Source organism: Thamnophis sirtalis, unplaced genomic scaffold, assembly GCF_051295495.1.
Source record: "Thamnophis sirtalis isolate CommonGarterSnake01/CBP01778 unplaced genomic scaffold, rThaSir2_p1.2 scaffold_9, whole genome shotgun sequence".
Classification (NCBI taxonomy): Eukaryota; Metazoa; Chordata; class Lepidosauria; order Squamata; family Natricidae; genus Thamnophis; species Thamnophis sirtalis.
In genome coordinates this window covers 1,356,502-1,368,380 of record NW_028261389.1, presented here as the reverse complement: position 1 = coordinate 1,368,380, position 11,879 = coordinate 1,356,502, and the positions used below count along the sequence as shown (strand labels likewise).

Here is an 11,879-nt window from a genome sequence, read left to right as displayed (position 1 = left end):
GAGGAATTTCCTGACAGAAGAATTAGCCAGTGGAACTGCGTGCCTCAAGAAGTTGTGGGTGCTCCAACACTGGAGGTTTGAAATATACTTTTTTTATTTTCCACTTTCATAACATATAATCCACATGTATACTATTACTTAGCCAGTATCCTATTGTATTAAGTAGTAATTACATCAGTTCCTCTTGTCATCAACGCCCAGAAAGATAACAACCCATTATTGGCTCTTCTGCTCTCCATACACCTTTCTTCTACCTCTCTCCTACCTCCTTTCTTCCCTCCATCATCCTTTCCTGCTCTACTTCCCCTTCCTTTCTCCTTCTCCTCTCTCTTCATTCCACTCCTCCTTATCCTCCTCATCTTCCCCCCTTACCCTCTCTCCTATCCCTCTTTTCCCATCTTTCTTCTCTCCTCTCCCACTCTTCCTCTCATTGGTGTATTTCAGCTTCCATACTACTATGGACTTCTAGAGATATTGGAAGGCTGCTATCATGTCTCCCCTAGTCCTTCTTTCCATTAGACGAGACATCCCCAGTTCCTGCAACCGTTCTTCCTATGTTTTAGCCTCCAGTCCCCTAATCCTCTTTCTTGCTCTTCTCTGCACTCTTTCCAAAGTCTCCACATCTTTTTTATATTGTGGTGACCAAAACTGGATGCAAATATTCCAAAGGTGACCTTACCAAAGCAGCACTAAGTGTTCTAGAATTGTGTTGCATTTCACACACACACACACACACACACACACACACACACACACACACACACACACACACACACACACACACTGGTCTTTCCGTTCCCCCTCCCCATGGCTTGGAACTCCTTACTTGAATTCCTGCACCCAGGGCAACATCTGGAGATCCTTGGCATTGCACAGGTGCATGTAATCCCCTCCGGTGTGCCAGGGGTAGAAGGAATGGAAACGCACCATGTAGAAAGCCTACGGGCAACAAGGAGATTGTGAGGAAGGGGAGCACAAGGGCCGGTGCAGCAGCTGCCCCCCACCGTCACCAAGGAGATGCTGAGCGCTTGAAATGCAGACAGGCATCCATCGGAGCGTTGAATAGACCAGTGTTTTTCAACCTTGGCGACTTTAAGTCCTGTGGACTTCAACTCCCAGAATCCCCCAGCCAGCAGAGCTGGCTGGGGAATTCTGGGAGTTGAAGTCCACAGGACTTAAAGTCGCCAAGGTTGAAAAACACTGGAATAGACTTCCACAGTCCCCCTACCTCGAGCGAGGCGAGTCAACTGCAGTGAAGGCAGCTGGAGACCTCAAATTTGGGACTGCACCCTGGAAATCGCTCCGAAGAAACTGGCAGTGTGTCCGTTGTTCCCCCCCCCCCCCAACCACCCCAAGTAGTCTGGTTTTCTCCATTGCTTACCTCCTCCGGAAGAGCGAATTTGTTTCTCTTCATCACTTGGTACATGTACTCTGGAACAGGTAGAAAAAAGAAGGGAAGGGAGGAACGGAAAGAAAAGGAAGGAAGGAAGGGAAGGAAAGAAAGAAAGAGAAGGGAATGAAGGAAAGAGGGAAAGAAAGGAAGGAAGGAAAGAAGGCAACGAAGGAAGGAAGGAAAGAGAAGGGGAGGAAGGAAAGGAAAAGAAGAAAGGAAGGGAAAGAAAGAAAGAAGGAAATGAAAGAAAGAAAGAAAGAAAGAAAGAAAGAAAGAAAGAAAGAAAGAAAGAAAGAAAGAGAAAAGGTACAGAGTTATTTGCAGAATTGCAAGTTGCATCCAGGTCAACCAACGTGACCTCCGAGTGAGTTGGACTTCAACTCCCATAATTCCTCCGATTTTGCGAGCACCAAATCAGAGAAGGCAGAAATTGCAATCGGGATTCAACTGCTTCCTTCGTTGCTCCTTCATTCCTTCTACTACTTCGTAGCCTATGCAGAATAACCAAGTTGGAAGGGGCCTGGGAGGTCTTCTAGTCCAACCCCCTGCTTGAGGCCCTATACCGTTCCAGATAAAAGATTGTCCAGTCTTGTTTTGAAAGCCTCCAGTGATGGAGGACCTACAACTTTGGAACAACCGTAACTTGGATGGAGAATCTCCAGAGACAAAAAAAGGGGGGGATTTATTTTCGCTTACACTTAGGGCGTGTGTGTGTGCATGTGTGTGTGTGTGTGTTTGAGTTTGAGAAGTGCAGTGGAGCGCTTACCATCGTGACCCCAGGACATCAGAACATTTTCCAAGCCACAGTGGGGCTGATACATCCCATACTTGCTCCTGAGGAGGTAGAAAGAGAGAACGTCCGAGCTGAAATTCTTTGGTTTGGAAGCTTTAGCGCAGAGGTCTGAGAGTTGTGGGCAAGTCTTAAAGTTGCCAAGTTGTTTTTTTTGGGGGGGGCGGCTGCTTTAGCGAGAGGAAAGACTCCAGAAGAGTCAGGATCTCCAATTGGCATCTTGAAGAGTCTGGAGGGCCACCTGCAGGTGGGACACCAGGCATTGGCCAAGCCCTTGATGAAGGTCAACAATAGCCATCCTTCGTGCCTGTGGTTTCAAAGCAAATGTTACGGAGCCAAGGAGATGCAGAATAGTACTGGTACTATCACTAGTAGATAATGTCGCAAAGGTGCTTTTTCCAAGAGGCAACTGGGCTTTCTGGATTTTTCTCGGAAGACGTTTCACTTCTCACCCAAGAAGCTGTTCGGAGACTACAATTGGTCCAGAATGCAGCCGCGTGAGCGATACTACACCTATCCTCCACGAGCTGCACTGGCTCCCTATTGGTCTCCGAGCACGATTCAAGGTGCTGGTTATTACCTTTAAAGCCCTACATGGCTTAGGACTCGGATATCTACGAGACCGTCTTCTGCCGCACACCTCCCTAAGACCGATAAGATCGCACAGGATTGGCCTTCTCCGGGTGCCTTCAGCTGGACAATGCCGGCTGGCGACGCCTCGGAGTAGGGCCCTCTCTGTTGCCGCTCCGGCCCTATGGAACGAGCTACCCCAGAGATCCGGACCCTACCCACTCTCATAGCCTTCTGAAAAGCTATTAAGACCTGGCTATTCCGGCAGGCCTGGGGCTGTTGACCTCTGGATTGAGGTCCAGCCCCGCTTAGACTGGGTGCATGTTGTGTTTTCTTTTAACCTGTTGTGTTTTATTTGCTTTTGATCTTTCTTAATATTTTTATTTCTGTAAGCCGCCCGGAGTCCTCCGGGATTGGGCGGCCTATAAATTTAATAAATAGAAATAGAATAGAAGTTTCTTCAGCTATGACAGGATGGTGCGGTGTGGAAGGACTGACATTCCTTGCAGACAGCCGGTCATTTGCATTGTTTGTGAGAGTCGCTGAGGCCACTTGGAGGCTTCTCTGTGTCCTCAGGGTCACCTGAGGGGTGCAAAGGGGTGTGGAGCCTTCTTGGAACTGTTGACGGGACTGTGTTGTAGGTTGGAGATAGCTGATGTCGTATCCCTCCCCTTCTGTTGAGAGAGAGCTGTTCAACTCTTGATGTAGATGGCCTCTCTGATCCCCCTTCCAAACCAGGGGTCCTCTCTGTCCAAAATGTGTCTTCAGAAGAGCGGCCACTGTCTTTTAAATGCAGGTGGACTGTTGAATCTAGTCCTGATGGGTTTGCTCTTCTATGTTGTGCCACGCGCTTACAAAGTGATTGTTTTGTTTCCCCAACATAATAGATCTTGCCGCATTGTACGGCACATACCACATTGCTCAGTTTATGTCTGGGTGTTTTATCTGTTTTACCATTCCCCACCATCTTCCAGTCAGAGCTGAAGAAGCTTCTGGCATGAGAAGATGTTGTAATATAGTTCCTTGTGTAGGTGTGGGTCACCCATGGCCCAGTTCATAACAGGGCATGCGGAGCCACGCTGAACCACACAGGAGAAAACAAACTCCTAAAACCCCATAACATCCTGATAGCGCATAACATAACATCCTGAGATGTGCCCTACCAATGACGCCCAGGATTTGGCCATATATAGACAGAACTTCCCTGAGCAGTAGATTAGAAATTGTACTTTTACAGGCTGTTTTAACCACATGCTGATTGCTCCTCCTGCCTTTGTCCTATCTCAATAAAAGGGGCTCTCAGACCCCAATCTGGGTCGCTCCATCCCGAGAAAGATCGTGTCCGTGTCTTTTCTCCACATTGGCCTCATGGACGACCCACGGGAACATCACATTTGGTAGCAGAGGATGGTTACTTCGCACCTGTGCATTTGGTTTTTCTTACCTAAATGTAGAACCTTACTCTTTTCACCATTGAATTTCATTTTATTAGATAGTGTCCAATGTTCAAGTCTGTCAAGATCTTTTTGGATCCTGAGTGTGTCTTCTGGGGTGTCGGCTATTCTTACCATCTTAGGGTTATCTGCAAACTTGATGAGTTCCCCTTCTATTCCCTCATCTAAGTCATTTATGAAGATCCCCAATCTGGGTCGCTCCATCCCGAGAAAGATCGTGTCCGTGTCTTTTCTCCACATTGGCCTCATGGGCGAACCACGGGAACGTTACAAGAAGCGAAACCTCTTCGAAGAAAAACCAGAAAGTCCAGTTGCCTCTTGAAAAGAAAAAGCACCTTCGGGACAACCTTGACATGATGGATGACTGAGAACCTCCACAGACACCTCAGCAGACCAGGTCTTCCATCAGAGATGGAGAGGCAACCGTGCAAGGAGGACCAGGGAGACCAGGAGACAAACTTCTGCTGATCTCGGCTCCACTGCCCTGCCTGGTAGACCTCTACATCCATCCAAGGGTGGCCTCAAAGCAAGAACTTACGTGTACAGAGGATTCCTAGTGTCTGGATTGTCATGGAACGTGGAGTCCTTGAAAACGATGGAGTCCTGCAGCTGGCAGCCCACCGGAAGGTATCTCCCACCACAGACCACTGTGGAATAACCAAGGTCAGAACAGCCCATCTCACCTCGGTTCCTCTTTATTTGACTGTGTTGTCCTGCCACCAACCCCCCCTTTTTTTAATCCTCAGTATTGGCAAGTGTGCAATTAAACACACCATTTCATTTATGGCAGGAGGACTCCAAACTTGGCACCTTTAAGACTTGTGGACTTCAACTCCCAGAATTCCTTGGTCGGCTGAGGAATTCTGGTGTGTTGAAGTCCACAAGTCTTAAAGTCTCCAAGTTTGGAGACCCTTGATTTAGTTTATCGATTAGAGATGCTGGGACTTTAGGTTTCTCACCCATCCACCCATTCTTGTTTTTCTGCCCCTAAAATAAATTAAAATAAAATAAATTAAATTAAATAAATTAAGTCTTAAAGTCTCCAAGTTTGGAGACCCTTGATTTAGTGATTCCTCAATGTGTATCGATTAGAGATGCTGGGACTTTAGGTTTCTCACCCATCCACCCATTCTCGTTTTTCTGCCCCTAAATTAAATTAAAATAAATTAAATTAAATTAAGTCTTAAAGTCTCCAAGTTTGGAGACCCTTGATTTAGTATATCAATTAGAGATGCTGGGACTTTAGGTTGCATCCAGGAGCATGATTCTCGTTTTTATGCCCCTAAAATAAATTAAGGGGGATATTAAGGGGTAGGGCTTGGGAATGTCGACCCCTTCCATGCCTCTTGTTCTTCATCTCACCTGTGGTTCACCAGACAGGGCCAGAATCTTCCCCAAATCATGGAGCAGTCCAACCAGGTGGAACCAATCTAGGGTGGGACCAGAGAATCTGTTTCAGTCCCTTGACAGGTCCCTCCGACCTCAGTTGGGGCATCTACTTAGACCTGGTGCCTCATGGAACTTCTTGATGCTAAGATCAGAGCAGGACTTAGCTATGTAGAAGATCTGGAGAGTGAGGAGGAAGGGGCTCGGACGCAGAAAGGCCCAGCTGAGCATGGTCCTCTCCTGGTGACAGCAAGGAGTGCTGATGGCTCCCTGGAAAACATCTCTGCTCTGCTTGAGGTCATCATGTGTTGAAGACATATGGAGATGGCATCGCTCAATGGTTACCAATGGTCCCAGAGCATCTTCTGCTATGGTAGATAGAGAATTATGGATGATGGACTCCATCATCTCTCAGAATTGGAAACTAGACGTGACCTGATACCCAAATAATTTGATCCTTCTAATTTCTGCAGGACCCTCCTACAATTGTCATCTTCTCCATCTAGGTGGGGAGAGCCTCTTGTTCTCCTAGAGACTATAGGTCTAATCAAGGAGTTCACCTTTCTCAGGATGTTTCTCCCGAATGCCCTCTGCTGTCTGGTAGGCATGGTAGGAGTTGGGGAAGTCCACATCGGGGTCCGATTCATCCACCACATTGTCCAGCAACTCCAAGGCCTCCATGATGGTCATCTGACGGAGGTTGCAGCCACCATATTGCTCGTTCTAGGGAGAAGGAACTGTGAGGACACTATGATGGATTAGACACAGTGGTTTCCCAAACTTGGCAACTTTAAGACTTGTGGACTTCAACTCCCAGAATTCTCCAGGCAGCTCTGCAGAGCTGCCTGGAGAATTCTGGGAGTTGAAGTCCACAAGTCTTAAAGTTGCCAAGTTTGGGAACCACTGGATTAGAGGGTATGATGCCCTCTTCAAACTTGAGGGAACTAGCTAAGTCTAGTCTAATGAAAAGTACTAGGGATGATATGATGTCAGTCTTCCAATACTTGAGGAGCTATCACAGAGAATTGGGGGGGGGTCAACCTCTTCTACAAAGCACCTGAAGGCAGGACAGGAAACAACGGATGGAAACTAATCAAGGAGAGAAGCAACTTGGAACTAAGGAGGAATTTCCTGACATCAAGGACAATTAACCAGTGGACCAACTTGCCTCCAAACGTTGTGGCTGCTCCATCACTGGAGATTTACAAGAAGAACTTGTCTGAAATGGTATGGTTTTCCTTCTTGAGCACGGGTTGGACTAGAAGACCTCCAAGGTCCCTTCCAGCTCTGTTATTCTATGTTCTAACTGTTCAGGCAAATGTTGAAAATGAGGGAGGATCTTAAGAAGAGCAAGTTCTTTTGCGACTTGGTAGGAAACCCACAGGTATGAAGACATCCCTCTTTTGGGAGGTAGGGGGGATCAGACTTCAATGGGTCTCTTGCTGGCAACCCTTGAGATATTAATTGCCTACCCGGAGGAGAGCCTTCTCTGTGGCCGCTCCGACCCTCTGGAACAAACTCCCCGTGGAGATTCGAACCCTCACCACCCTCCAGACCTTCCGCAAAGCCCTTAAAACCTGGCTATTCCGACAGGCCTGGGGCTAAAAAGCTTCTACCCCCTTCTTGAATGGTATGACTGTTGTGTGTTTTAAATTATGTATTGTTGCGTGTCGTTTTAATTTTTGTCTGCATCCCCCTCCCTTGGTTGAGTTGTGAGCTGCCCTGAGTCCCCTTTGGGGGAAAAGGGCGGCATATAAATAAAATAAACATTCAACATTCAAACATTAATACAGCCCCCAAAGAACTGGAGCAAGGTCTCTCTTGTTGGTGGTATCACCTGGATGCGTTGAGACATCCTTGGTGCCCAAGAGACCCTCCCCAGAGGAGCGATGGGCTCTGTCTGGGCAAACCCACCTTCTTCTGCACAAATTCCACAGTCTGGTTGGTATGCATGAGCAGGTAAGTGTGGTACACTCGGTCAATCAGCGCCCCTTCCTGAAATGACAATTTGGAAGTATTGCAGTGAGTGACAATCATTAATCCAAGGTAGAGAGTTTTTTCCTTCCAAACTTGGCCACTTTAAGCTGGGTGGACTTCAATTCCCAGAAAAGCCAAGTCCAAAAGTGCTAGAGAATTCCTGGAAGCCTGGCACTCAGACAAATCGACCATCAACAGGCACAGAGAGATAAACAACAGCTTCCTACAGTGCCATTTGAAAGAGGAAATAACAAAAGTAAAAGACCACAACACCTCCTGACCAGCAAACTATCCCCTGGTGATGATCAAAGTTCAACACCAACTGGTAAGCAATGTCCCAATCAAGAAACTATAGTAAACAACAGGTTAATCAAGGAATGACCAAGAACACTCCCACCAGGGTGTATTTGCTATTTATTTAATTAGGGTAAACCATTAGTATATAAACAGCAAGCATCCCTCCCCTTCGATGATGTCCCCTAGTTATGTCATGAAACATCTGCGAGAAAGCCAACAAGTAATAACGGCGGCAAGACTGTTGGTGGTGCAATACTGGAAGAAGGAAGACTTGCCTACAATCCAAGAATGGACATTGAAAGTCACAAACTTAGCCGAGATGGCTAAAATATCGGCATATCTTAAAGATCACTCAAATGAGAGATATAAACGAGACTGGAAAAAATGGATTGGCTATATACAAAATAAATACGGGACCAAGAAACTCCAGTTAGCCTATGCTTAAGATCAGAAATGATTTAAACTGTTTAAAGTTGGTTCAGCAAGAAGAAGCTAAGGTCAATGTAGAATGTTATTAATTTCTTTTATTTCTTTTTTTTCTCAATAGATTTTAGACTGTGTTAGAAATCCATACCGTGTACAGGTTCTGGGAAGTCGGGGGGGGGGGGGGGAGAAGGTGGAGGGGGGTTGGGGGAGAGGGTGGAGGGAGGGAGGGGTATATATTAGGCTAGACAAGAATTTGGTGGTAAACTAGAATTATTTTGACACACAAGAAATTGTACTTCGATGTCTTACTGATGGAGGAATGATGAAATGTTTGCCTTCAAAGAAATAAAACTTTTGAAACCAAGAAAGCCAACAAGTCCAGAGCACACCAGGGATCCCACAGCCCTCCTCCTCCTAACCCATCCCCATTTCCTTCTAGCCCTGATGATGTTCCCTAGTTGGGTCATGAAATGTCTGCAAGAAAACTACTGCCAGCCTCTGCTTCGCCACTTGCTTCTGGCTGCCATTGAAACAGGGAGGCCTGGTATTTGGGAAGGGAAGTCTTAAGTACAGGAGGGATTGTGAAGAGGGAGTTTTGTTCCCACCATCTACTGCGCATGCTGGAGGTAGTGGATGGGCCGGCCAAGGCCAAGCGTCCTCCATACCAACCGGATGATGCTTTTTGAAGATGGAGCTCGCGTGGCGCCTGAGGGATTTGCAGATGGGACTGTGGGATGGGGCTACCAGGAGGAGGGGGCTGGGTCACATATTGATGTCTATGATTACGCGCGCTTTTACCTCAGATCTTGCTTTGCTTAGCTGCTATCTACTCATAACCAGTAAAAGTACTCTTAATTCTGCAAAATGGAGTTAAGTGGTTTCTTTCTTGGTTGCTGAGAGAGGCTGGCCTGACCACTACCAAGCCTAGAGACTTCCAAGGACCTCACAATTGTTATCTTCTTCCTCCTCCTCCTCCTCCTCCTCCTCCTCCTCCTCCTCCTCCTCCTCCTCCTCCTCCTCCTCCTCTTCCTCCTCCTCCTCCTCCTCTTCCTCCTCCTCCTCCTCCTCCTCCTCCTCCTCCTCCTCCTCTCCTCCTCCTCCTCCTCTTCTTCCAACCCTGCTCCCTTCTAACTGATGTTGTTCCCTAGTTGGGTCATGAAACATCTGCAAGAAAACCAACAAGCTCAGAGATCACCAAGGACCACCACCTCCTCTTCCTTCTCCTCCTCCTCCCACTGCAAATCCTATTCCCTCCAGCCCTGATGATGTTCCCTAGTTGGGTCATGAAACATCCGTAAGAAAGCCAATAAGTTCAGAGCACACCAAGGATCCCACAGTCCTCCTCCTCCTCCCCCATCCCCCTTTCCTTCTAGCCCTGATGATGTTCCCTAGTTGGGTCATGAAATGTCTGCAAGAAAACTACCAAGCCTAGAGACCTCCAAGGACCTCACAATTGTTATCTTCTTCTTCTTCCTCCTCCTCCTCTTCCAACCCTCTTCCCTTCTAACTGATGATGTTCCCTAGTTGGGTCATGAAACATCTGCAAGAAAACCAACAAGCTGAGAGATCACCAAGGACCACCACCTCCTCTTCCTTCTCCTCCTCCTCCTCCCCCTCCCACTGCAAATCCTATTCCCTCTAGCACTGATGATGTTCCCTAGTTGGGTCATGAAACATCTGCAAGAAAACCAACAAACTCAGAGAGCATGAAGGAGGCCAAGTTCTTCTCCGCCCCCTTCTCCTCCTTCTCCACCCCTTCTCCTCTTCCTCCTCCTTCGTTATCCTCCTCTAGCCTCTTCTCCTTCCCTTTCCCCTCCTCCTCCCCCTCTGTTCGTCTCAGTTGCCTCTGCCCCCAACATCTGGTGGCCCATCCCAGAACAGACTTCACACACTTTTGCACAAGTGCCTCTACATCGGTGTTTCTCAACCTTGGCAACTTGAAGATGTCCGGACTTCAACTCCCAGAATTCCCCAGCCAGCAAATGCTGGCTGGGGGATTCTGGGAGTTGAAGTCCGGACATCTTCAAGTTGACAAGGTTGAGAAACACTGTCCTAACCACTGCTGGGGAATTCTGGGAGTTGAAGTCCGGACATCTTCAAGTTGCCAAGGTTGAGAAACACTGCTCTACATTATGAAGTGTTTTCAAAACACAGTCATATTTTTAACCCCAATCTCCTACCCAACGTTTTCCAGCTTGATCCTCTGGAATTGTGGGAGAAAATAGAGGCATTGCCCATCTGCTGCTGAATCGGACTGACCTTGAAATTCCTGAAATTTTCTTTGGACTTTGGGTTCTCCAGATGTTTATCAGCCTGCGGAGGCTCTGGAGACGGACACGCCTGGGGAAAGAAAGGTTAGCTGGACCAGTACTTCCTTCTCTGCCATAATAGCAATAGCAGTTAAGACTTATATACCGCTTCCTAGGGCTTTCAGCCCTCTCTAAGCGGTTTACAGAGTCAGCCTATCGCCCCCAACAACAATCCGGGTCAATGCAAAATGCAAAAGCAATATCAACACCAAGCAGAATAGTGGAACAGAATTTACCTCCAGAAGTTGCGAATGCCCCAACACTGCAAGTCTTTAAGAAGATGTTGGAGAGCCCTTTGTCTGAAACAGTATAGGGTTTCCTGCCTAGGCCCCAGGGGGTTGGACTAGAAGACCTCCAAGGTCCCTTCCAACTCTGCTATTCTAAACCTGTAGATGTGAGGTGGGCCTGAGCAGGGTTTGCTCTGGATCCCATGTAGGGCCAGCAAGGAGGTGCTTAGACCCTCCAGAGGAGCATGGGCTTTATCTGTCCGGTGTTATTATTATTATTATTTTTGTGGTTAAATCTATTTGTTATCTAGAGCAGAAAATTCAGACTGGCTCCATCTTAGCAGAAGTAATGCAAACCAAACAAAGAATAACACAAAGAAGAAAAATGAAAAAAAAAACACATATTATTAGAAGGGTTGCAGGAATTGGGCATGTCTAATTTAATGAAAAGAAGGACCAGGGGAGACACGATAGCAGTCTTCCAATATTTCAGAAGCTGCCAAAAAGAAGAGGGGGGGGGGTCAACCTTTTCTCCAAAGCGCCTGAAGGCAATGGATGGAAATTAACCAAGGAGAGACCCAACCTAGAACTAAGGAGAAATTCCTTGAAAGCGAGAACAATTAACCAGTGGAATGGCTTGCCTCCAGAAGTTGTGGGTTCTCCAACATTGGCACTTTTGAAGAAGAGATTGGACAATCATGCGTCTGAAACGATGTAGGGTCTCCTGTTTGAGCAGGGGTTGGACTAGAACACCTCTAAGGTCCCTTCCATCTCTTTTTTATAAAAAAAATAAATTTAATTAATTAATTTTTTATTCATTACATTTCTTAGTGCTTAATAAGCACCGTGTTGTCTGGGCATTAGAAAATTTTTTAAAACTATACTAAATGGAAATGTAACAATGTGGAAAGCGATAAAAAGACAGAAAAATAATAACACTCCAGGCCCAGATGGCCTACCAGCAGAATTCTATATGGCGCTCTACATGGGGCTACCCTTGAAAAGCGTTCGGTGACTGCAACTAGTCCAGAATGCAGCCGCGCGAGCGAT

General features: G+C 46.9%; 1 protein-coding gene across 1 annotated transcript; it reads right to left on the bottom strand.

Moving 5' to 3' along the window:
• Positions 1–840: 840 nt before the first annotated feature.
• MIOX (myo-inositol oxygenase) lies at positions 841–7,645 on the bottom strand (the record flags this gene model as incomplete). Its single annotated transcript, XM_087722643.1, is given in 8 exon segments — positions 841–939; positions 1,382–1,431; positions 2,160–2,227; positions 4,746–4,833; positions 4,836–4,854; positions 5,570–5,637; positions 6,154–6,316; positions 7,508–7,645. Coding segments are annotated over 8 exon segments (678 nt in total), but the record flags the coding sequence as incomplete, so codon positions are not given.
• Positions 7,646–11,879: the final 4,234 nt, after the last annotated feature.